Source organism: Ambystoma mexicanum, chromosome 4q, assembly GCF_040938575.1.
Source record: "Ambystoma mexicanum isolate Mex_15411 chromosome 4q, UKY_AmexF1_1, whole genome shotgun sequence".
Taxonomy (NCBI): domain Eukaryota; kingdom Metazoa; phylum Chordata; class Amphibia; order Caudata; family Ambystomatidae; genus Ambystoma; species Ambystoma mexicanum.
Window position 1 is genome coordinate 880566814 of NC_090928.1, and position 27116 is coordinate 880593929.

General features: G+C 48.5%; 1 protein-coding gene and 1 long non-coding RNA gene across 3 annotated transcripts in view; one reads left to right on the forward strand and one right to left on the reverse strand.

Annotated features, from left to right (window-relative positions):
* Window positions 1–245: 245 nt before the first annotated feature.
* On the reverse strand, window positions 246–7562 carry SIX3 (SIX homeobox 3). The gene is made up of 2 exons (XM_069608449.1): window positions 5854–7562; window positions 246–1737 (listed from the first exon to the last, which is right to left on the reverse strand). Exons 1-2 carry the CDS (start codon window positions 6594–6596, stop codon window positions 1539–1541), a joined length of 942 nt encoding a protein of 313 aa, XP_069464550.1. The 5' UTR covers window positions 6597–7562; the 3' UTR covers window positions 246–1538.
* Window positions 7563–9080: 1518 nt separating this feature from the next.
* LOC138468053 (uncharacterized) overlaps window positions 9081–27116 on the forward strand; it is a 146141-nt gene continuing 128105 nt past the window's right edge. Inside the window, exon 1 of one of the 2 annotated variants that reach the window (XR_011268190.1) lies at window positions 9081–9630. This is a non-coding gene — a long non-coding RNA (uncharacterized lncRNA). The remainder of the gene's footprint in view (window positions 9631–27116) is intronic. The other variant, XR_011268191.1, reaches the window with a different exon arrangement.

The window sequence follows — 27116 nt, forward strand, 5'->3', positions numbered from 1 at the left end:
CACGTTTTCTATGTACAAGGCAATTCCAAAACGACATGGCGGGTGCGCCAGCCAGACCAGTCGCCTGGCCGAAAGCGCAAGCCTGTCTCAGGCAGGCAAGGCCTTGTCCCCCTCCCCACCTTTTTACACCCCCACCCCCCACCCCGCCCCGCCCAATCGTCCCCATCACCCTACAGGAGAGAAGGCCGAGAAATGCTGTGTCCCGGATAGACATCAAGAAACACACAAGGAGCGCTGGCAAGATATGAAAGTGGAACACTGTATTTCGTTTAAAAAGTTCTTTTTTACATATAGATAAACACGCAAGTAAAGGAAAGCATTGTAAGCGCCAGGGGGGGAGGGCTTAGGGCGGAGAACCCTAAGCTGCTATGAGATGCCCAGCATAGCGTTTGCATAAAATGAGACTAGGACTGCACCCTAAACTTTCTCTGGCTGGGGGGGGGGGGGGGATCTTCTCAGAACCCAGAGAAGGCGAGGGGGGCCTGGCAGCCAAGTGCGGGAACATCGAGTCCAGAAGGGGGTGGGGCAAGGAAGGGTGATGATAGAAAGATAGCTAAGGGTGGGACAGAGAAGGGGCAGTTAGATAGAGAAAGTGAGTAAGACTCCCCCACGTAGAAAAGACGTTACTAAGTGATATGCGCGGGTGAAATGTGAATAGATTAAGGTAGAGAGTGGGGGGGGCAGAGATAGGGAGACAGGTGAGAGCGCGAGACACTGAAGGGGGAGGGAAGAAGAACGCGTGAGGAGGAGGAATCGTGCAAGGGAGAAAGTGGGCCTGATTCACAGAGCGCTTTGCACCATTATAAAAAGTGTCCGTGAATCAGGCCCGACGCAGACAAGGGCTGTCACAAAACAAGGAAACAGGGGGGGTGCAGGGGAATCGGAGACTTAGAACATGGTGGGGGGGGGGTCCAAAGATGGCGAGGAGGGGCGACAGTAAATTAGGGGCCGGCGACGTCCATTTACAAGCCTATCTACACATATATTACAAATTAGTAAATGACCGCAATCATTTGAGATATACATAATTCATATAAAATTTTGAAATAAAAATAAAAATCTGTTTACAGTCATAAACTTTTCCTTTTCCACATTGACCAGTACCCACACAGGCAGTGACGGAAGTGTAGAAAAAAGGTGCTTACGAATAAAATGATTGTCTGCTGAACCAAAAGAACAAGAAAGGGGAGATTGCATCTTGCTTGACCATCACTCGGACTAAACAGAGAGAGGAGAAAAAAACAGCGAGCCGATAAAAACAGTCCTGATCTCCCTCTTTGTGGAGTTCTCTGCTGGAAAGTCGGAACGGAGCTGGGCTGGAATACGTGTGCCCCAGAAACCAATCTTTGTATTATCATGCAAGTGGGGCAGCGTCCGTGGAAGGCGCGGGGGGGAGAAGTTTTGTCCTCTAATAGTGCAAATTGTCACTTTCCCCCCCAGGAGTCTGTCTCCAAGTTCAGGGCCAGTGCGGCGGCTGTCGAGTCTCTTCCCAGCAGCCTGGGCTGGGGTTTGCCGTGTCTGTCTGGGCCCGGCCCGGATCATACCTCACACTCTGACTCGTCGCTGGAGGTGACCGAGAGGATGGAGGTGCCCGTGTCCGCCCTCTCGGCCATGCTGGAGACGCTGGTGGTGGGGCTGGCGGCCGCCGTGGACGGAGACTCGGCCGAGCTGTGCGTCGGGCAGCCTGGGTCTGTCAAGGAGCGCAGTCCGCTCTGTCCGATCGCTTGGTGCTGGAGCCTGAAGAAGAGGGAAACATAGGGACAAGGTCAGGTCGGCTGTTGGGGTCCGCAGGGAAAAGTAACAGAGCTGGCATGGCAAGGCTGCATCATCTGCCAGGAGTCACCCAACAGCAAGTGCACGTTATTACCTCCACAGTCAAACCGCACATCCACAGCGTAGCGACACGCAAACACACCCTAGCAGATACCTGCTCGCCATTATACACAGGACATGTCCTAAACTGCAGCAATGCACCAACACACACAGCAACAACTAACCCGACAGACACCAAATGCCCAAACACACCCTAAAAGATACCGGCTCGCCATTATACACAGGAAAGGTCCTAAACTGCAGCAATGCACCAACACACACAGCAACAACTAACCCGACAGACACCAAATGCCCAATAACGGCTCGCCATTATACACAAGAAAAGTCCTAAACTGCGGCAATGCACCAACACACGCAGCAATCCCTAGCCTGACAGACACCGAATGCCCAAGCACACCACAGCAGATACCGGCTCGCCATTATAAACAGGAAAGGTCCTAAACTGCAGCAATGCACCAACACACACAGCAATCCCTAGCCTGACAGACACCGAATGCCCAAGCACACCACAGCAGATACCGGCTCGCCATTATACACAGGAAAGGTCCTAAACTGCAGCAATGCACCAACACACACAGCAAAAACTAACCTGACAGACACCAAATGCCCAAGCACATCCTAGCGGATACCAGCTCGCCATTATACACAAGAAAAGTCCTAAACGGCAGCAATGCACCAACACACGCAGCAATCCCTAGCCTGACAGACACCGAATGCCCAAGCACACCCTAGCAGATACCTGCTCGCCATTGTACACAGGAAAGGTCCTAAACTGCAGCAATGCACCAACACACAGTGCAACAACTAGCCTGACAGACACCGAATGCCCAAGCACACCCTAGCAGATACCGGCTCGCCATTATACACAAGAAAAGTCCTAAACTGCAGCAATGCACCAACACATGCAGCAATCCCTAGCCTGACAGACACCGAATGCCCAAGCACACCCTAGCAGATACCTGCTCGCCATTGTACACAGGAAAGGTCCTAAACTGCAGCAATGCACCAACACACAGTGCAACAACTAGCCTGACAGACACTGAATGCCCAAGCACACCCTAGCAGATACCGGCTCGCCATTATACACAAGAAAAGTCCTAAACTGCAGCAATGCACCAACACACGCAGCAATCCCTAGCCTGACAGACACCGAATGCCCAAGCACACCCTAGCAGATACCTGCTCGCCATTATACACAGGAAAGGTCCTAAACTGCAGCAATGCACCAACACACACAGCAAAAACTAACCTGACAGACTGCGGGTCACAACACATAGATAACATTTCAAGAACAGGGAGACTCCACTAAACCGGAGTGGACCCTCACGCCCTAGCAGATACCGCTTGCCATTATACATGGGAAAGGTGCTAAACTGCAGTATTGCACCAACACTCACAGCGACAACGAACCTAGCAGACACCGAATGCCCAAACAGACCCCAGAAGATACCGACTCTTTGTTATACATGGGGAAAGGTCTTAAACGGCAGCAATGCACCACCACGCACAGCAACAAATAATGTAACAGGCACCGAATGCCCAAACAGACCCTGGAGGGTCACAGCACGCACACAACATGTGAAGCACAGGGTACAGAAACAACAAAAACGGAGTGGTCCCTCACACACTAGAACAAAGTGTGTTGGGCCACATACCACCCTGGCAATTAAATGGCAGAGGGCAAAAACAGGACAAGGGCGCTATACCCTGCAGCGGCAGCCTTATTTCCCTATGGCTACCCCGGCTAAATTCTGAGCCAACCCACACGGCGAACCATCTCAAAGCCTGCCACCTGCAGCAAAGAGCCACTGGGACGGGGGACACAGCACCCGCGTGTGGCCCGGGTGTTTGAGAGACGCGGAAGCCATGCTGTTCAGCCGCCTACAAAGTAAAAAACGCACTCCCCCGCTGTGCCCTGCACCCGGCGTGCACCGCCACCTGGATTCTGCCAGTGACATGCCCAGCAGCCATGCCCCTCCACAGCAGCCCACAATGTGCCCCTTGCCCTCTCGCAGAAGCGCCCACCGGGCCTCCCCCGCACCTTCCCGCGCGCCGCCCCCCCACCCTTCTCACGAGCAGAGGTCCCCCCAGCGAGACACACGAGCCGGGGACCCCCGGTGTGGGTTTTGCTCGCTTCGTGGGCCTGCAGTAATTACCGTAAACAGTGCTCGGCGTCTGCTTACAGGCGGCTCCTGGGATTTCTGGGCCTAACCAAACTGTCACCGTGTTGACATTTCACACCGAACACACACACGGCGCAAACAGCGTGCATTCTGCGGCCAGACGCACCATGCACAAAAAAGCAAGCATGGCAGCACATCCAAGCAAAATATGCAACTATTTCAACGCAGATGCAAGCCGCGCGGTGGGTTGGCCCTCATGCGCACTCACACCCGCTCTCACGTTGGTTTTAGTTCTTCTTAAAATATATATATTTTTTTTTATGCCAGTAGATTGTTACTGAAAAAGCTCGGACAAAGCCCTTAAAGTGATCGCCAATTAACTTTGGCAAAACTTTTCAAACGATAGGCACTTGTGTTTGGGAAAGCTTTTCAGGTGACCGAAAGGTGCATTTAAATCTGAGCAGTCGGCTCAGAGCTACTCGCCTCGCTCTCACCCGCTTTCAGTCTAATCTTTCAGTAAATCAGGGCCTCACAGTCCACAATCGTACCCGACCATATTGCTGTATTTGTTTATAATTGGAGTACACGTTGTATTTGTGCACAGGGCAGTCCATACGCACCCGTGTACCTATGCTTACATGTCTGTATAAAAAAAAACGATGTGGAGAGACGTGGTTACGGTCCCCAATATAACGCTGGGTTTAGAAGAATGGTTGTGCGCGTATAGAGTCCCCAATATGCAAGCGGCGCTGTTTACTAAATACAGTACACACCACCTCTGTATACACGGCTGATCCTGTGTTTTTTTCTTCTTTTTAAATTAGCGATCTGTCAATCTCAGGGGGTTAATTTGTCAAACAATGGGAACACGTTTGTTTACAGTCCCGCTGTGCTAATTAATTAGGAAAACATTGTTTGGGAAATCTCTTTTAATTACTGCCTGCAGTTGAGCCGGGAAACTAGAACGATAAACTGGCCACAATAGTCTGCTCTATTTCCAGCGTCCAGGCAAAAATGTACGCACGCAAATTGCACAAATCTATTTAACATTTCATTACGAACAGTAGAGAGCTCTCTTGGGTAAAACTAATAGGCGAGAAATGAGCGTGAAACTGATCTGTTCGTGAGTGTAAACAAGGCAACTTTTTTCTGTGAGACCGAAATCGCCCGATGCTGTGAAAAGACAACAGCACAGACGCGAAAGTTTCAATACACTCCACTTTTCACGGTCCCCCTGGACTGCAACCGGCAGACGTGTGGCTGCGCCAGGGCACACGCCGAGGGGGCGCGCGGATGCCAGGTCCTGTTCAGCTCGGAATGCAATAATTGCAAATAAAGTTGAGGAGGGAAACATTCACATTTAATTATGATGAAATGGGCGCTGGGGGGGGGGGTTCTTTTATATTTGTGTAGCCCCGTTTCATGTGCTGCTTTGGCAAAGTTCGCTCCAACTTCTCTGGCTCAATGTCAGAATTGAGAGCACGTGCTATATTGTGTTTTTTAAAATTATTTATTTACCTGCAGCATACACTGCTGTACAAATATTAAAAAAGCAATCTAAGCGGATTTGTTGTTTTAAATTATGAGAACACACAAGAAGGCGCACCTTTATTTATCCAAAGACTTTCATTGAATGGAATAACTGTCTAGCGAGCCTCAATTTATTAGAGTTACGACATATCAATATTTTCACACCATTAATGCGATCTAGTCTTTTAAGTGGAGAGGCTGGCACGCCCGCTATGTGCTGTCAGTCTTTGGGGGAGAGTGAGCCTGCTTGTCTGCACAGTGAGGGCTCTGTCCCCTCTACTCCTACCCCCCAGAGCAGCCCCGGTTTTCCGCGGATATCTGGCCCCGCGGAGCCCTGGCTTCGCTGCAGTACGCTGCGGACACATACCTGTTCTTGGCCGCAGCCGCCCGGTCCCGTTGCCGCCGGTTCTTGAACCAGTTGCCCACCTGCGTGGGGGTGAGGCCGGTGGCCTGGGCCAGCTCGCGCTTCTTGCTGGGGTTGGGGTAGGGGTCCTGGAGGTACCACTCCCGCAGCAGGCTGCGCGTCCGCTCCTTGAAGCAGTGCGTCTTCTGCTCGCCGTCCCAGATGGTGCGGGGCAGCGGGAACTTCTTGCGCACGCGGTACTTGTCCACGGGCCCCAGGGGCCGGCCGCGCAGCTTCTCCGCCTCTTGGTAGTGCGCCTCCAGCCACATGGCCTGCAGCTTGCCGTGCGACTCCTTGGTGAACTTGTGGTTCTCCAGGATGTGGTAGAGGTCGCGGAAGCTGCCCGTGTGGAAGGCCACCACGGCACGGGCGCGCAGGATGGACTCGTGCTTGTTGATGGCCTCGCACGCCCCGGGCGCCACGGGCAGCGACCACAGGAAGCGGCCCAGCCGCTCGATGTCCCCCGTCTCCTCCAGCGTCTCGCACACGCTGGCCACCTGCTCCGGGGAGAAGTTCAGGGTGGGCAGCTGGAACATGGACAGCTCTTCCGGGGCCCGGGAGCCTCCACCTCCGCCGCCTCCACCTCCTCCACCTCCGACGCCTCCACCGCCTCCACTGCCGCCGGCCAGGAGCAGCGAGGAGCGGTCCGGGAAGTTTGGCAAGAAGAAATGGGTGGGATAGAGCTCTAGAGGAGACCTGAAAACCATGGGAATGACCTGAGAGAGGAGCAATAACCAGGGAGGAAAAAGCACAATGCAACACACACACAAAAAAGCAGCCAACGAGGGGCAGGCGAGATTTCAGCGATTCAACTGGCAATCGCCTAATGACAACAGCCTCATGATATCTCCCCTAAATCCGCCGTGAGTGCAGCATTGAAACATTTTGTTTCGCTTTTCTATTGGTCTTCCCGGTGTCGTTGTGGGGTTGCCATGGCTGCGCTGCCAATCACTGTCAGGCGTGCCAATCATGGCCTCGTACGTAAGAGGCTGTTACCGCTCGGGCCCAGGAGCAGGGGGAGGGAGGAGGGGGGCGTGCGGGCGGAGGAGGGCGCTTGCTTTTTTTTTTTGTCGGTATGGCTTATTTTATCTCCTGCTTGCACAGGGCTCCCCTTGCACCCGGGGATGGCGGGGCGCGGATATGGCGGGGCGCACACGCATTGCTTTTTCAATGGGATGAGCAATTAGAGGGTGGGATATGATCGCGATCTTAAGGAGGCTTGTTAGAGTTAGGGGCGAGGCGGGGGTCTGTGACAGGGTGGGTGTGGGGGGGGGGGGGTACACGCTCGGATAAAGGCCTTCTGGCTGAGGCAGTTTACACATGATGTGCACGTAGCTTCACTTCATTCTGCCCATCTGAGCACTAATAGTGCCGGGAAGAAAGGGGCGATGAGATCATTGGAGCAGCCCCCCTGCAGCCGGCGACCCCGGCGCCGCGGATCCTAGGGGGCTGGCGGGCTGCAAACCCCTCTCGTCGCTGCCCGGCGTCCATACCTGCAGAGGGAGTTTACAAACACCCCCGGACTGCGTCTGGGACGCGCTTCCGGAAGCCCACGCCCCCGTGTTGTTTAGTTTAACCCCTCCGTGCCCCCGGCTGCCCATGCCTCGCCAGGCCACCAGTGAGTCTGACATTGTTGATCTTTCTCTGATGTCTCACTTGCAGCTCCGCCGCACTCTCTCCTCCATCCCAGGGCCTCCCTTATCACTCTGCCCACCCCTCTCCCACCCCCCACACTCGGGCTCCAGCGCACGCTCGCTCAGCTGCTGGCTTCTAGCTTCCAATAAATGGTATTCGTTTGACCGACCCACTTGCGCCTGGAAGCAAGCAGGCGACTTGAATTTCGGAACCTTTCTTGGACCATGTGTCCAGGGAGGGTTCGCTTTTCAGCTGGACTCGTGCAACCCTGAACCCCGAATGCTTGAGTGAACTATGAATGTGTACACACACAGTAGGAGTGCACGCGCGAGGAGGCCCCGGGCGTCCCCAGGCTGGCGCTGCCGCTGGACTTGGCCTCCGTGCAGCGCTAGGTGTTGGGGGAGACGCTGCTCTTAAGGAGCTGTAATCGGCCCTAGGAGCTGGCGGTTCTTTTGTTGAGCTACTGACGCTGCGGGGGGGGGGGGGTCGGGGGGGGGGGTGGTAGGGGGGTGATATCAAGGGATTTGCACGGGTCAGGAGCGCCTTTCCAGCCGCACTATGTATATTTAGAGAGGACTTTGCTGGGTGTTAAAAAGTGTATGTTTTCAATGGGTTCACACACAGTGGCAAACAATGGCCGCATTGTACGGCCATGTACAACACGTATTGAAATGCAGCGTCCAGACCTGAACTAATCTGCCTTCAATAACGCTGAAATAATTATCCTAAGCCGCCTTCCTAGAAGAAGAAGAAAAAAAATTCAAACAGGAATTCAGAAACTTAAAAAAACAGTCTTTTCTGCATTCCGATGCAGCTCTAGCGCCGATGCACGGAGCCCGAATTACATTCCGGCCTCAATAGGCCGGGAAAAGAGATACGACAATTAAAAGGCGAAAACGTGGCGTGACTCGGCCGCCGGGAAGGGCGGTAATGACGGCTATTGGTGGCGGGTCTCCTCGGGCCGCTCTCCGGAACCGTGTGCGATCCTTTCAGGGGAAGGGGGCGCTCCTGGGGAAATAATCCCAAGTGGAGGGGGAATGGCTGCAATGGGCGCCTGATGGTCCGGAAAGAACTCCGCGAATCAGGGCGCGCATCGCATTTCCACTAAACTGTCATCAACACCGCTACACCACTTCCTGGTGGGGGGTGGGGGGGGGTTATGGGGTCCATGCTCACCTCCGAGTCTACTGCGCAGTATATATAAATATAGAGAGAGAGAGCATGGTGATCATGTTTCATCCCGGGAATTTACTGCACCCATGCGCTGGCGAAGACCTGTGGTTGGAAGGCCGCGGACGGGCTATACCCTGAATATGAATAATCATATCCCATATTTGGTGTATGATTTGTAAGTTGTGCTGCAGAACGTTAGCCGAGTCACCAGAGCCGAGCCACCTGGGCGAGTTGCCTCTGTAAGCATTTAAGATGTAAGCAGGCGTTATGCCCTGCTCTGGTATGGCGTCAGAGTTCGGCAAAAACCATGTCCTTGATTTACAAAGAATTGTACCCATGAAAGAAAAAAAACGCGCTGTGAACCAGGCCCTACGCCTCTTGGCGCTTTAGAGCGCTCATCTGGTCCACTGAATACGGCATGGGCCTCTGTGCTACAGTGACTGGAAGCTCTCCCGTGAATCCGAGGCCTTCGGTTCCCTGAAAGGGCGTTCCGGCGACGATTGCGAGTGATTTCCATCTCAGATGTGCAACGTGTGTCTTGTTCTTCGCGCTGCGGAGCCTGTACAGGCAACTCTGCCTTCGGTTGCAGGCGGCCCTTCCTAAGCCTGTTAGGGACACATTCTCAAGCCCTTAGACTTGCGAGCAGATAATTGTCGACGCTCCATCTTTCTGAGCCGAGGCCAGGGTGTAAATGACTTTTAAAGACTGCAGCTGGCGGCTGGGGGCTGTCCCTGCAAGGGGGTAATCCGGCTCCCCGACTCTGCTGCCCGCTCCACACATCGCCGGAGCCGTGCAGGGGTCGGAGGCGGCGGGCCAGGGCGCGCAGGGACTGGGCAGCGAGTCACGTCCAGCAGAGACGGCCCACAGGAGGAGGAGGAGGAGGAGGACGGGGACGCCGGGCGCCCCGGACCTCGGAAATCCTTTCCGGATCCTGTAAGTGTCCTATTGAACGCTGCGCTCAGCTGCTGCCGCCGGCTTCTCCGTTGCTCTGCTTTTGGTATAGATTATTGGGGGGTCCATATAGATGTATTGTGTAGGGCAGTGAGTTCGTCTATACTAGTCAATGTGGGTGTTTTTACTTTTTACGTCGCTGCTGACTTTTGTTTTCCAGCACATGCTTGGAAATGAACGCCCGCTGAAAATAAAGCCGGGCGAGGGTTGTTGGACTGCCCGAGAGTGCCACTGCCAAGGCCGCCCAGTTCTGGCCTGTTCCTCCGGGTGCGCGGTGCGGCAGGTGTGTGGTCTCCACTGTGGCTGGCGGCTGTGCCATGCCCCGCGTGCCGGCGAGCGCCCCGTCTGATCTGGATTTCTGGACGGGACTTCGCGAAGCCGTCCTGGAAGCGCCGCCACTCCGAGTGCATTCACTCTGCCGGGGCGCTCACCTATTGCGGCGCGACCAAGGCCAAAGGCCACACCGGCCACCGCGGACGGGGTCTGCCTGGCCTTGCCCCGAACAGCACACGCACAGCTGGTGCATGTGCGCGATAATGCTTTGCCAAGGTGAGCTTCGCCATGCCTCCTACACATGGCGTTCGGGTGTATTTGGGGCTGAGCGTGTCTAACGGCATACTGTAAAATCATTGCTTGATTATAATTTGATAGCTATGTGTACAGATACTTGCAGTAACAGGCGGATAATATATCCTCACAGTACTACGCACACTGACATTTGCAGTAAGAGACGGATACACTATCTGCACTGAGAGACGTACAAGCGATACAGCAACAGACGTGTGCGATATCCGCACTGAGACATAGGCAGAGTACCAGAGGGATATCCTATCAGCACCGTCATATTCATAGATATAATAGCAGCAGAAAGATATATTCGCAGATAATCACAGAAGAGTCGGGCTGGGGCATATAATTGTCTTGGGCACGAATGAAAAACTGCCCCATTCTTTTTGCGACAGACTAGTTGAACAGTACCCACGGGGGAGGTTTTGATAAAATGGGATGCAAATTGTGCATAAACACTGGTCAAAACTACTTCCCGCATGGTGAAGAAACTCATCAAACTGGCCCACATTGGCCGAACAACTGGTCCATGCGAGAACTTTTTGCGTTTTTGGTTCGGGCATTGCCCTGTTGCCCTATAGGCCAGTCCGAGCCTGAATCACAGTAACCAGCGCATGCATTATCTGCACAGATGTAGCAGACAGACACAATATCCGCACTGAGAGATGTAAACAGATATAGATAGCATCAATATCTATGCTAATATGTTATCAGCACAGAGACACTCACATACATATAATATACAGAAAGTTAAGTTTGCAGATAAAAACAGTAACCAGCGGATATACTATCCACACAGTTATACCTACACAGATACTCGCGGTCACAGGTGTACACACTGTCCACTGAGAGAGGTGCACATATACAGCATTGGACGGTTGGGCTATCCGCACGCCCAAAGCCACGTCCATACATGTAATACAAGCAGAAACAAAACATTCCTAGATAATCACAGTAACCGGCTGATATATTATCGGCACAGAGACATACACAGATACGCTAACAGAGGGATATAATATCCGCACCGAGAGACGTGTGGAGACACAGTAGCAGACGGAGATGCTACCTGCACAGAGACACGTGCACTGAAAGATACACTTGCAGATAGTCACAGTAACCAGCGAATATATTGTCCGCACAGAGCCATAACACATATACGGTAAGAGGGGGACAATATCCGTATTGAAAGACGTGCGGAAACACTCACAGTATCAGATGGGGATGCTACCTGCACAGAGACACGTGCAATGAAAGATACACTTGCAGATAATCACAGTAACCAGCTTATATATTGTCCGCACAGAGACATACACAGATACGGTAACAGAGGGATACAATATCCGCACTGAGAGACGTGCGGAGACACAGTAGCAGACGGAAATGCTACCTTCACAGAGACACGTGCACTGAAAGATACACTTGCAGATAATCACAGTAACCAGCGGATATATTGTCCACACAGAGACATAACACGTGTACGGTAACAGAGGGATACAATATGCGCATTGAGAGACTTGCTGAGGCACTCACAGTAGCAGACGGAGATGTGACCTGCACAGATACACGTGCAATGAAAGATACACTTGCAGATAATCACAGTAACCAGCGGATATATTGTCCGCACAAGAGACATTACTCAGATACGGTAACAGAGGGAAACAATATCCGCACTGAGAAACGTGCGGAGACACAGTAGCAGGCGGAGATGCTACCTGCACAGAGACACGTGCAATGACAGATACACTTGCAGATAATCACAGTAACCACCTGATATATTATCCGCACAGAGCTTTGATTACGGGTGCAAAGATGTATGAGTAGAAGTCGCAATGGACGTAGAAAAATCAAGCAACATGGTCAACATATTGATTCCTGGAGCTTTGAACAGCGTATTTGGACATATCTAGCGACTTGGCCACGTGTTGTATCTCTGAGTGGACGCACCTCGGAAGGCCTCGTGCCTGCATAGAATAGAGTAAGGTGACACGGTACACACACAGCATCTAACCCAAGAGCATTGGCCATTGCCCCGCCCAGAAACAGACTCTTGCATGCAAATTCAATATTCCACGGCCTCCCGATTAATTGGAAATTGAGGCCTGGCAGAGAAGATAAGCCGAAGCCACCGACACAAACACCCACCTCCCAACTTAATACCGCACTGGAAGTAAAGTGACGAGAATAGCTCGTGTAATGATAACGAGCCCAGATGCTGACATATTAACAGCACGCAGCAGTCCCCGCATGACTGACGCGTCATTAAGCCATCACGCCGCCTTTAATAATTCTGTCAGAAGCGCAGAGAATTGTTGTCGACATTTCTTCTAAGCACATTCAACCTGTAAAAATATAATTATATCGGGAGCCGGACAGGCAGCCACTCAAAGCTGAGGCACCCGAAATGTTCCCGAACAAGCCGGGCTAAAAGGGGGGAGGGGAACAGAGGGTGAATCGTGCATGGGGCCTGGTCTTTCCAGCAACCGTGCTGGCGACTGGTAAACAACACAAAGTTGCTTCAACTTCATCCCGCTGATAGAAAAAAAAAAGTTCCTGGTGAGACGGAAATTTGAATATGTTATCAGCCGCTTTTAGTGACCCTCATTAAGCGGGCTTCCTGCTAAGGGGGTCCCAAGGGCACACGAAAGAGGCCCGCTCAAGGCATTTGCACGCCTTGTTAGCGATGACTAATGAAGCTTCCCCCCACACTGGGCGCACAGCCCCCCCTCAATGCAGGTTTACCTTATGTCAACTCGTTACTTCTAATGAAGCGCGGCCTGAATGGGAGGGGCTCCCGCAAAAGGCCTCTGCGCGGAGTGGAAACGGGCCGCCACCAGAGGCCCCTGAGGGCCCGGGGTCGATCTCCGTCCGATCGGCTCTCGCTTTTCCTCCACACCGTGTCAGCACAGAGGCCCATGGCGGATCCTGCCCCCGCGCGAACCTAGCCACACAAGGGCCAACGGTGGGCGAGGTGCCCTGCCCATGCGTGTGGGTGTGTGGCTGGAAGCAGGCGCCCACGGCCCCTGCTCTCCCCGGGGGTCAAAACTACTTTCAAATCAATTAGTATTTTCAAATCTAGCAGAAAATTGTTCCAGGCGAATGTATGGAAGGATTCGAGAAAAACAAAGGGTTATTTCACTCAAGCGAAGCAAAACAAAAAGGAAACTGCAGACTTGCGACACATGGGCCCCACTTAAGTGGGGGTGACAGGGGGGGTTCGGGGGGGGGGGTCCTCGTGTGCCCTCGTATTGTGGGATTTCAGACATGTTTGCGCAGGTGGAGAAGGCTGGTTAGATTCTACGATGAAGAAGCGCAGTAGCGCAAACCCTGGCCTACATCGCGCAAATGCGCGTTGCCTCTACACCTATCGGTGCATTGCTATCCATGTTTCCTCTCCCACAGCCGAACTAGAGCCCACCATCACAAAGCCACTACCGTGGCAATACCGCCCTGCCCAACCCTCCCCAGCACGAACCGGGACCAGCAGCCATGCTCCCCTCGATCCGCAAATCAGACCGGCGCAAAAGGCCGCCTCCCCCCTCCTCTGCGGTAATAGGTATTCCTACGCTCTGGGACCGTGAGCCGCGCAGTTTCGCCTTTCCCTGTGCCCGAGGACGGCGAAGCCACTGACATATGGATGTGTTTTCTCATTCGGAACCTTGCCCAGATTCTGAGGTTCTACACTGTCCACTAAAGGCCAGGCAAAGGTCGTCACGTGCGAGCAGACACACACGCACGCTATACTGCCCACACCTGAGAGAGCTGTCATGCTTATTCTTTCGCGCGTCGCCTGTATTTCATAACCAGTATAACTATTATTGGCATATTTTGCGGAAAACAACATTTACGTCACCTTCAATGGACTTTAGAACACGGAGGCGGGTCTCTAATTTTGGCTGTGGGCTTTCCCCTGAATATGCGATTCTGGCACCCCCACTTTATGTCTCTGTGGTGTAAAGCCCGTCTCTGCCGTTTTCTACAGATTTCGAACGCATCTCGAAGCCGTGGACCCGCCCCGGCTGATTCTGGTTGATGTAATACAGTATCATAAATAAATAAATAAATAATACCGTTTCACCGGGAGGACCCTGGGTTCTATGCCTGGCGTTCGAGATGTTCCTGCGATAGTATATTACACACTCACTGTGTCTACTTATTAGCCGTCTACGCTCACAATACAATCGATCATTCGCCATTCTCATTATTGTCATTATTGCTCGCCTAAATTCCACGTAAATATCCCATTTAAACCGAATGTTCCCTTTACAATATTCGAACCAGAAGAAAGCCAGCGTGGTATATGAGCCCAAGCACTCAATGTTCTTTTTTAAAATTATTTTTAAATTTAAGTTTCATGAACTTGAAAGACGATACACGCTTCACAAGGTTCCCTGCAGTGCAGTTGTTTGCATTGACGTATGAAGCTGTGTGTCTTAGGCGTATGTACACAGATGCCCACAAGTGTACATGTTTTGTCTAAGTACATACAGAAATATACAGTGCACCGGTAGATGGCGCCCTACGCCGCGTCTTGCCTTTTCCGGCGATGGAAAAGGCACGGTTTCTCGAAGGGCAAAGGGCAGGCTTGGCATGCCCCCTTTCTCGCGCCCTTTAATGAGAGTGTAAGGCGCGTTCACCTCTTCTGTTTGTTTATGTCACACAATTGCGTTTCAGAAAACAGTTTAAACATAGAATATCGAGCAGGATGTTATCAAGCATTTTTTATCCAACAAAGTTTAAGGGACACCCAGCCTGTGATGGAATTTGTACTAAAATGTGTACAGTGAAAGCAGCCTTTTGATTTCAGGCACATTTACGAAGGGAAGGCCGCGCCTGTTAATACTGACTAAAAATCTGAAAACACGTTTTCATGTTTATTAAGTTGTTTACAGGCAGTCGCTGGCTGGCGTTCTAGGAAGTCTCTAGCCTTTTATCCTCGAAGGAGGAGGCTGCAGAGGGGTGTCGAGCACCCAGGCAAGGTGCAACGAATTCTTGAATAATTTGAACGGACGATGGCGGAAACTACGTAGTACTAGCAAAGAAAGCAGAGGCATGTGTGGTTAGTCGTGTTTTCGGGCCATGCAGGGAGTTGGTTACTTCTAGTTCGAGGCTTTTGAATCCCCGCCACGCCTCCCTTTCTTGCAGTTTCTGCCGTACACGAAGAAACACATAGTTTGTTTTCTAGAAGGTTCTTCAGTTCGTATGTTCATTGCAGAAGCGCCCTTTTGAGGGTAGAGAATGGGAGTTTCAATCGCTTCCTCCAGGGAAGTCAATTTAACTCCTAAAGTAAAGTTCCGTATGTGACGAACGATAACCCAGATACTATATATATATATATATGTGTGTCCCGATTAATCAGAATAGTTGTCAGTCATAGTGGGTTTGACAGTCATGTGTTGAAAGAGCAGGTTACCCCTGTCTTTCTTTTTGTCTATCCAGATATATCCACCTCGAACAAATGTCAATTTGCCTGTGAGCGTGTACACTTCGGGGAGGTTTTGTATTGTACTATGTATGTTTGTATGTGCTTTTCATTTCTCCGTTTTGGCTAACACAAATGCATCACATGATCACATCCCTCCTCTTCTGAACATTGTTAAAGGGGAGACTGTATTAGGGAGCCGGCATCTCTGGCATACTTATGAAATATATATGTAGGAGCAGACTATTTTAAAAGCTGTCCCGAAAATATGAACATAAACGGGGAAACTCGATATTAATCTGTGATTAGAGAAACGCATATGTAAGTTGGAGTAGCACATTCATCAGGCACGGAAATAAATAGGAACGTTTATACCGATTCAGGGCAGCAGTATTTACTAACGGCGTCTCCTGGTAAAACGGGCGCCATGTTCACATGGGTCTATTTATGTTTCCTATGTGCTCTGCAGTGATGTAGCTTCAGCAATTGAAATTTACGAACGCTTTATGATTGTGCTTGTGGTAGAGGAAGAGCGTTACTTGGGCGTGACGAATTTAAAGAAATCCATCGTTATGGCTCTTAAGCGGATTCATAGAAATCAACAGAGCCGCTTTCTATGTTGAATGTGGTGACTGTGAAGAATATGGCGGGCTGTATAGAACGGCGGGAATAAGACTCGACGTTCTTTCCATACCTAGGCTAGCTCTTTTACCTGTGAACGTTTTAAAAAAACAAAACAGGACATCATATATTTCTCCTATCATTTAAAAGGCATTTCGATAAGGTTCAACATACACGATTTAAAAAACCTGTACATATGGTTTAGCAACATACCCGGGTTTATATCTTAGAATGATTCATGTACAATGATGCTCGAATAACATTATTTGCACATTGAATAAGCAGACCATTTAGAATCCCAAGGCACTAAGGCCAAATGGTACGTGGCCAATGCTTGCCAAAGTATTTTTCTAAATATTGTCTGCCCCAGGATAATTCCTCACAAAGGAACATATATCAGATGTATGTAGGACCTGATGGGGGAGATTTAATATTTGGTAGAAGTTAATAGATGTTTGGTAGAAGTTAGGAAAAGCCACTATCATTCCAAAGTGCATTTAGTCTCATTCTACCTATTTATGGCACAAATAATAAAACGATGCACATTGGACCTCAACAAAAAAAGTAGGCATGTCAATCTACAGCTCTATTCATGCCCTTCAAGTGTTTTTTTTTAGAGAAATGTACTTCTGTGACATTGTTATTTACACATATTTTGACTGTCTCTGCAGTGTCTGGACCAGCATTCCTGCTAGTGTGACACTAATGGAGCATGCACATTGTGCATTGTAATCCTGAATCAGGGCTCTGGATGTGACTAAAGCTCTATAAGAAAGAAGACTAATATTGGTGATATTTACTAAAACTAATATCCAAATGCTCCAATGTGACTGGTGTAACGGTTTATTGAGAGGTCACCCTCAACACAGCGAGTTCCTTCCCCCCACACTCAAGGTTTCACACAACAAACTATTTCAAATATTCTATTCTTCAGCCATACTTCAAGCACATATCATGCCCCTTGGATCTTCCCCCCCCCCCTGAGCTAACAATGAACCAAAAACCAGGCCGGTGTACGGGGAATATATTGGTATTTATTTAAATAAAAGTAATAGAAATTAGCACAAAAATGTCAAACACTACTTTATCCATGGCCCAACACAATCAACTTCTCTCAGCATAAATAAACCACAAAAGTGAGTTGAAAAGAACACAATCACAATTCTGCACTTTCTGCAAATTTCAGTTCAAGAAATAATTACACTGATCAATAACGAAAGCAATAGTCATGTAATGTTGTGCGATTTTGATTTTCCTGTGGGATTAAAAGGCTAGCAGTAGGATTTCAAGATTGGTACAAATACACAGGGCAATTATTAATTTGCCCACACGTTTGGTTTAAAATAAACACAGGGTGATGTAATGATTTGTTTTTCAGACCCCCTACGTTGGTCTGTGTTGTGGAGGTCAGACAGAAAAATTGGAATGATTTGGGGAATTTTGGATTTCAGACCCCCCCCACCCCACTGAAAGGCCTCCGTTGGGTAAACTGGATAAAATGGTTGAACTGATTTAAGAACAAACACACCCCTCTTCCTTAAAGAAGTCAGGGTCAGCAGGAAAAAAGGATTACCCAATTAAATTATAGGCTACAATTTTCAGTGCACACTGGAAAGTGAGCTTTGTTAATTTTCAATTTTAACAAACTTCACTCCTAGTGTTCTGCCAAATGTGGAATTAATTAAATATTTATTTTTAGTTAAATAGGCTACAGATCTACACAGTTTTGCCTCCACCCTGCCTAATATAGGGGGCACAGATTCAAGGCAAGCGGACTCCCCCACCTTTTGGTTTCCCAGGGATCGGTTCTACTTACGTAGAACGCCTCTGTTTACAGTTCAGGAAAGCCAGCTGCATCTCAGGACACTCTGGAAAGATGGGGTAGGGATCTGGTCACTCACTCTCAAAGATGGCCTCCTGCTCTCCACTATAGCACCCAGTCAGCTTTGAGGTCTTCCTAGAAATAGACCGCTCCACCCAGATGCACTCTCAGAAATCTCCTCTGGTGTTTCCTTTGAGCTGTCACATGGTACATTTCAGCAGCCCTCTGTATCTCTGTGTATGTCTCCTGTTCCCGTGGGTCCCCTCCTAGTGCAGTCCCCCTTATATAGCAGCGATGATATCACCAATTTTACAATCTTGGGAGGGGGTGCCCTGCAATAATTCCTGCAACTAGGATTGGAGAGCTATCCTTCTCACTCCTCTCAAACCCAGTCTCCAAGTCAGGATTAGTTTTGGGGTCTGCAGCAGCATATGTAAATTACCATTTGTAATCACCATTTGTTCTCCTTTCACATTTTTGGCAAAAACTAGTTATGTATCACAACTTAATAATTTTACAAGCAACTGCTATACTACACATATTTTCTGATTCAGCTAATCATGGGGAATTAGATAAGCCGACCACCAAGTCAGTACCATGTAGCACGGCCATGTGGCACCTTTCTGCCGTTTCCATAAAAAGCATAACTGTTATGAATATGTAAGTTATTACCCATATCCCTAATTTTATTCTCCACCGCTCACCAACTCTCACATTTGGAACATGTTCACATCAGCCAGAAACCTAGTTTAACTGGCCACTACAGTTCCCTGAGTCGCAGTTGGATGACTTTGTATCTCCAAAATCACCTGCCGATTACATACAAAATGGTACATAAATGAAATCAGTATGGTTTAAGGCTGCTGAGAAAAAGGCCTAAATGATAATAGTCATTTTAAGTTAATTGTACATCTTCATGTGGGCCAAATGGCCATGTTCCTGCCTTCCGGCCATTTGTTTTGACTGGGTCAGCCTGTACCCAGAGTTTTATTTTTTTACCAGTCTCTTTGTGTTGGAAGCTTACTCTTTGATGTTGTCATCCTCATTTTCACACATATTTGTCAGGCTCCAGCCAAGGGGAACTTCTCCTGCAGTCAATGCCTTCAGTGTCAGCAGGTCTGGAGAACAGAGTATTTCGACACCTTTAGCAGGACACGTTATTGCAGTTGGTAATTAAATGGGAGATGTATCATCCCGACTGGGAGTGGGAGATTTCTTTCTGAAGTTTCCCACAACCAGCAAAAGGGTTTGTCTTGGGCTGACATTTGTCTGTGAAAACAAAGTGGCTTTCAAATGTCACCAGCGTTTTATATATGAAACATAACATGCCTTGTTTTTTGTCAACCCACAAATCATGTCGTTTCCCTGCCATTTTTTGTGAGCAGTGATATATTTTCATATTTAAACTGTTTTTATTTGCACACACCTGTGCAAGCCATTTGTGTGTCACTGTTTAAAACTCCTGTTTTTGCATGTGAAAGGGATCTTTGATTCCTCCATCTTTTGTAAATTAAAATCCTGATTTTCCTTTAATAATGACAGGTAGGCCCCTCTTCCACATGGCTCTTTAATTTTATTTGAATAAAAAACAAGGCCAAGCTGTTTTTGTTTCAGTGTTTAAAATCCTGCTGTTAATGTGAAAGGGACTTTTGTTTGGGGCCTTTGAATGCACCCCACAACCCTCCCATTCTTCCATGACCCTTTGTTGGTGAAGAGCAGGGAAGAGTGGGGTTTCATTAGGCGCAATTTCCTTAATCAGCGAGTGGGCACTCCAGTCTCCCCTTCCATCTCTGTGTTGGGGGTATGGCATGGCACCCCTGTTTATTCCTTCTTTTGGTAGTGGGCACTCCAGCCCCCTTGCATCTTTGGGTTGGTGGGTATGGCACAGAACCCCCTTTCATCCTTCCTTTCCAGGTCCCTGGGGTTCTCACCAGACTCCTGTCTCACCTCCAAGATGGAAGTTAAGGAGGTTAGTTCTCTAATAAAATATAGAAAAGGAGTTTCAGTAATTTTTACACACATATTTCCCCAGAAGATTTACATAGAATTTACAACAAGAACATACAATTATAACATGGCATGTTCACCCTTTCACAAAACACATTTGATTTACTTTCCTCATTTGTACAATAACACCAAGTAAACTAGTCCCTCTTATATATATATATAGTCGTCTTAGTTTCCATCGGATTTTTCATCCTTCCTTTTCATTCTTCAGAGGGTTCCTCTGCTTGACTTTCACTTGGCTCATCAATCAGTCGTAAATCATGTCTGGGACAACAGCTTTGCAAATGATTGATGTGGACTTAATTTTCTTCTGTCTGTTCTCCTTTTTAGATGCGGACGATCTACGACAGGCCATCATGGAATGGAAGAAGGAACTTCTTATAGTCCCTTCTTCCTTTCTATGGCAGCCATTTTTTTGTTTACATTTTTTAATGGCTGCCACGGAAAGAGAAAATGGAATTTGTTTTCCCTTCCCCGGAAGCCATTTTTTTCCAATTTTATTTATCTTTCTGTTTCGAAATGCCAGAGCATTTTGGAACAGAAAAAAAGTGCTTTTTGTACCCTGATCTTATGGGCTGGGGTACTAATAGCAATGTGCCCCTCACCGGGGGCATTAACACTTTAGGAAATGCCCAGGCCCTTCGTTAAGCCCCTCGCTTCACTCGGGCCTGTAACTATGGACCCAAGAGCATTACCTGAAGTGGTAATGCCCCTCCTGCTCGTGGCCTATTGCCTAAATAGGTCTTCCTTCCTTCAGCCAAATTTTCTAAATTGCGCTGAGCATAAGCAAAAGCATGTGGGAGGTGCACCCTTAAATGTTCAATGTACTCATGAGTAGTGGACACATTTATCAGTGTCTGCTCCAGAGTACTATAGAGCAGGCGCTGCGGTAACACCTTTTTTGGTCCGGCTATGAGCTCAAATGGAGACATCTTTTTTGCAGAATATGGTGAAGACCTAATAGCCATCACGACAAACAGCAATCGGATGTGCCAACTGTGCCAAGAGTCTGCCACAAACTTCTTTAAGATACTCACAATTGTTTTCTTTTATCTTTCTACCCCCTTGCTTGAGGCAATGTGGGTGGCTCTGTGGAGTTTTCTCTTTACCCCTAGCATCTCCCACATCTTTGCAATCACTTCACTGGTAAAATGGCTTCCTCGGTCCAACTCAATCTTTTGCGAGAGGCCAAAACGAGAGAAGATGTGGTTGATCATTAGTGCAGCAGCTGTCTCTACCATACAATTCAGGGCTGGAAGACATTCTACCCACTATGTGAACAAGCATGTCACCGTCAACATGTATTTGTTTCCTCTAGAGGAGCGAATCACAGGCCCGATGAAATCGACTTGCAAAAAGGCAGTGTCATTCCCCCTTTTTTGTAGGGGAGCTCTGTGCGTGAATGAACTGGGTTGGAATTGAACACACACAAGGTACCCTTTTAGGTAAATGATGAGGTCCTGGCCAATGTGTGGCCAGTAGGCAATCTCGTGCAGTATTTACAATGTTGTATGAAACTCCCTAAGATAGGCAGTTGCTGCGTTATGGGCGTCGTTCAACATCAGGCTTCGGAATGAGGTAGGTACCACCCACTGGTCACAGCCAGTCAGGGCTCTCCTTACCAACAAACCACCTTGAATCGAGAACCTCTTGAAAAACATCATCAACACCCGGAGATCCTCTTTACCAGTAATATCCGACTCTGTTAGTGGAAAGCTCATGGGGTCTTCAATGTGTCAATACAATTTCCCAATGATCGGGTCCTCTTTCTGTGAAGTGATAAAAGAATCTGAATCTGGGGTATCTTTACTCCACTGGGCTGTTGAGAGTTTACTGTTACCCTGAATTTGGGACCTGGAGACAGCCGCCATTTGGATTTCACCCAGCAGGGATTCTGTTTCTATGAAATCCCCCTGCGGAGCTCCGGTTTTAGCCAGCTGGTCAGCCAGGTCATCCCCAGTCTTCCTCTGGCCCCTCTATCTTGGAATGACCTCTTATCTTCTTCCAACAGATGGTCATCTCATTGGAGGTCACCAGATCGTTGATTGACTGGATCAGTTTGGCCTGCTTTAGGGGTGTTTTGTTGGCACAAAGCATGACTCTGTTCCTCCATTTAATCAGGTGCTCCACAAATCCATTCCTGATATAATCTGGAGTCAGTGATTATGACCAGTTCATTGAGTTGGTGGTGCACTTCAGTGAGGATGGCTTGATAAACAGCCATCAACTCTGCAACTTGACTACTTGTGAGTCCTATTTTATAATAATCAGAGGGTTCTGGGGTTTCATTCACCTAGGCATTTCCAATGCCAGCCACCAGTTCATTTTCCCAGCTGTTATTAACATGGTGGGAGCACCCATCCACATAAACTGCGGGTATCCCTTGACCTGTGTCCTATTCATAGACCTTGTGTGGGGAAGTTAAGTACACCCCCATGTTGTTGGTCATTAGACTTTCGTCCTCAAGACAGTTTTCTTGAGCACAATCATGCAAGTCCGCCAACCCCTATGCCAGGGGAATCCTCTTGTTTTGGCCATATCTGACCTCCACAAGAAAGCCTTGCATGGACAGAATTCAGAAAGTAATTCTAGAATTACTAACGTTCCCCGCCCGGATTCTATCACTTTGTAGATATTGCAAGGGTTGGTGAGGAGTCTTGACAATGATGTGCTCCTCCTGTATGAATGGGTGGAAATATTTCAGCGCCCACATCATTGCTGGGAGTGCCTTCTCGCAGTCATTGAATTTTTCCTCCACAGAGGACAAAGGGACTCATTACGAGTCTGCTGGTAACCTGCCGGTTTTTCCGGCTTGGTTACCGCCGGACTCGTATTACCATTCCGCCTCTGTGATTCCCGGAATTACCGGGGAATTACAACCCCGGTGACCCGGGAATTCCAGAGGCGGAATTCAGTAAATCCCCATTCCGATTGAGTCTGATAGGACTCAATCGGAATGGGGACCATGGAAACGCCGGCACCATCTCATGATGGTGGCAGTGTTTCCATGTCCGCCTGCAGGCAGGCGGTGTTAAACCCACCAGGTCAGACCTGGCGGTAATGACACCTCAGCCTGCAGGACTCGAGATCAGGCGATCCGGAAACAACGGTGGCGGCGGGTTTACCGCCACCGTTATTTCCAGACCGCCTGACTCGTAATGAGGCATGAAGTCTTGCTTGCATATGAGATTACTTTGCTGACCTTGTCATGCTTTTGGCACAATACCGCTGTTAGGCAAGAATCTGAAAACCCCATTTCCAAGAAGAACTTGTTTTTCATGGGATAAGCCAAACAAAGAGCCTGGGAAAGTCTTCTTTTCAGTTGTTTAACTGCCTCGGATTGTTTTGGATCCCACTCCCACTTGACTCCAGCCTTTAATAAATAGACCATGGGTCGAGTGACCTCTGTGTAGTCTTCAATGAACTTTCGACTATAATTAGTAAGTCGAAGAAGCCTTCTTAATTCTCAAAGAGTGGTAGGGTCTTTTAATTTCAATAAGGCTTCCACATTCTTTGCCTGGGGATAAACACCCTCAGGGGTGATCTTGAGCCCTGAGAAGTTCACTTAGGTCTTACACCACTGTGCCTTATGAAAGGACAGTTTTGCTCTGGCTTTCTGCAACTAAGTTAGACCATAGCAGATTTCTGCTATATGTTCCTCCACAGTTGAGCTCTTGATCAAAACATCATCCACATAAGCCAAGTTTCCCCTTTCACCCAAACCTGGCATAGCCTTATGTAGGAAGATTTTGATCTCATTGCCAGAGTTTATGTATCCAAAGGGGGTTTGGGTCCACATGTAGTGCTGCCCCCCCAAAGGTAAAGGCAAGCTTGTTCTGGTCTTCCCTACTCACGGTACTGTCCAGTAACCATTGGCCAGGTCATTGGTGGTATTCACCTTTGACCCTTAGATCTGGGCCAGTCCCTGATCGATTTATGGAAAGGGCAATCTTGACATGTGGACCAGTTTGTTCAACTCCCTCAGGTCTGCACATACCCTCCATTGGTCATTTGATTTGATGATACCTGGGTTGTTGAAGGTACTGTGGATCAGACGATTGATCCCACAGGATTCTAAATTCTTAATCATCTCTGTGAGTGACTCCATGGACGTGAGAGGTAACCTGTATTGTTTCACAAATGCTGGAGCCATCTTGGGGTCCGTGGGAATGGTGGTTGAATGAATGGATGTGCGTCCACTGAAAAGATATAATGGAATTCCAGGGTGAACTGTTTTAGCTTTTTGCTTTGCTCCTCGGTCTCACAGGCATCAGCAAGAATGATCCTTTCCTTGAACATCTGCTTGAAACCTGTAAAGACCTTGGGCTTGACAATTTCAGCGGTATCCTTCAGTTGGGTGGAGAGATCTCCTTTGATGGTGTTGACCTGGACATGGGATTCGAGGTAGTGGTCCTTGACTCTAACATTACCCACTCCCACCTAATGCCACACATTAGGGGCAGGAAGAGTACACCAGAAAATTTCCCCCATGCCTAGTAAAAATCTACGAGGAATACCATTTCTGATGTCGAAATTGTCATCTTGCATTGGTCCAATAATTTCATTACCTAAATAAATAGACTAATGTTGGGCTTCAACCGCCATTCCAATAAAGTTGTCTGCACCCAAAGTGATACTTCGAGGGTCGCTGTTATCCACCAATATATAAATGGTGTTGTGTTCTAGGTCTACAGAGGTATCAGATTTAAATACAAACCTTGTTGTTGGTATTTAGATTTATATATGCGTCCTGATGTTTGAGGTTCTGTTCTCGCTTAATTTTGAGGGGAAGAGTAAATTGTCGCACCTGTCCTGGGATCTGGAATACCCTCTTCTCGCACTTGAACTTCAACAGCTTAAGGCAGCAATTGAGCTGACCGGAATGCATTTTCAATGTTGTCAAAGCCCATAAGGTTACCCCCCAGTTGGGACCAGGCTTTATGGTTAATTAGGTCCAAATTGATTGCAAACCGGTTGAGGTTGTCACTTTCCAGATAAAAGATGGAAGAGACATCTCTCTGGACCCAACAATTATGGTCTATGCTTTTTTTGCCTAAGTACATTTTTAGCATACACCTAGGCAGGAGATGTTTAGAATTTGGGTTTTCCAGACCTATTTTCCATTTGCCAATCAATTTCAATGTGGGAATGGTCTGATATTTTTGGAGTTTCCTGAATAATTCTTCACTGATGAAGCTCCTTCCAATATTTAGGCATAATCTGGTGAGCACTGGACCCCTCCCCGTCTCATTCAACTGAATGGGGAAAAACAACTGCTTGCCCTTTTCTGAATGTCTGTCAGACTTTGAGCAGGTTGTTTCTTGTCTGGTTTCACAGGACTCAATGTTTTGTTTTCCGATTTTGGACTGGTGTAACACTTTAGGGTTTTCCCTTCCAATGCAAATTGCCACTTAAAACTGGGAGGAAGGTTGTTTTCAAGAATGGAGAAGGGTTCCCATCACCAGTTTGTTCTCCTACAGAGATGACAATGATGTCTGGGACTTGGTTATTCTTGAAATGGAACTCTACATTCTCAGAACTTTTATCAATTACATGACAGGTACCATTCAGACTGGTACTCATTTTTAATTTGATAGGGCAGAGTCCAGAGGACTTTGTTTACACTGTCGATCATAGGTGATAACCTCCTCAGGAGATCGTTCCCCAGTATACAAGGTGTGCCTCTGGAGTCACAATTATCACCGGATGTTTCAGCCAGTGCGATCCAATTTTTGTGCCAAGATTTGCAGTCCCTTCCTTGGAAAAATCATTCCCGTCGTAATTTTGGAGTTGTCCGGGAAGTGGTGTGAGTGGAATTTTGTGCCCCCCATCCTGAGTTTACTTGGTCAAAGTCCCTTACTGACAGGAGGGTGTCCTGGGATCCAGTATTCACCAGAGCTGATAATTCACACTGACCCTGCACCTTGACCGGTGCATAAAAGCAGCCTTCTTTCTCCTCGAAGGTGCAAAGAAAGTGTGCATTATTTGACAGCCCCATGGTTATTTTCTTAATATTGAGCTCTGACAGTGTGATCTTGGGCAGTTTTCTGTGTCAGAGTTTGTGAATCTGGCAACAGTTCTTAGAGCCTGTTTGGAGAATGGCACCCCCTCTGTTTCACTTCTATCTGGCTCACATGTTTGGGGTTGAATAGTTTCTGGGTCTGAGTCTGTCTCCATACTTACCCTGACCCACTCAGGGTCTCTTTGGACCATTTTTCTTTGGGGGGGGGTCCCTTGTTTTTTAAGAAGAAGGTCTGCTTACCTGAAACCTCCAGGGATTCTTCTCTTTCAAAGGGGATAATTTAGAGTTCCTCCACAAAGTGGGGTCTTCTTTGCCTCTCTGTCTTACCTTCTGATCTTTGGGTTCTAACATTTCAGGGGTAGAAGAGACTCTTTCAGGCTGAGACGTTTTAAGGGATCTGTTTGGGTGAGAACGGAAGCTTCCTCTATGACTTGTCATCTCCCCTCCAACCGTGGCGCCTCCTCCGGAACCTGTGGTTTGTCAGAGGTTTCCTCCTATTTCCCCCTTGGGCATCAAACCTCGTGCTGGGGAATTCTGTGAAGCAGGGTTAGGTTGAGAGTTGGACTGAGCCCTCATCATGCACCCCAGATCATTGATCAGTTGCTGAACCTGTTGCTCCAGTTGCGAGACCTTGTGTGGGTGGTAGGGAAGTCTCAAGTTATAACTCTGCTGCTCCTGAAAAGGGTCACTGTCCCTTCCCCCAGAGTAGCTCGGGTACTAGTAATTCCCCCCATAATTTTTGATCCTGAATCTCCCTTCTCATGAGTTCAGGGATCTATTGTCCTGGAACTGGGGAGAGAGAGGAGGATTGTTTTGGAAGTTCTGTTTCAGGGGATATCTGGGGAAAAAGTTCATATTGGGATGCAGAGTGACACTTCACTCTTGAGGGAAGTTTGAAGGGAAGTTTACCAGGGCAGTACTTACCTGATTAGTACTACCACTTGGACCGGGGAAATGTATACATACGCCAGGATTGGATTAGTACCCTTGTACCTAGGACCTGTATAGGT

Bases quoted from the DNA above. Each gene is read 5' to 3' on its own strand.
- SIX3 (XM_069608449.1), bottom strand. From the start codon at position 6,596: ATGGTTTTCAGGTCTCCTCTAGAGCTCTATCCCACCCATTTCTTCTTG. The intron at 1,738-5,853 runs GTATGTGTCCGC...CCTCTTCTTCAG, and splicing joins GCGGCTGCGGCCAAGAACAG to GCTCCAGCACCAAGCGATCG.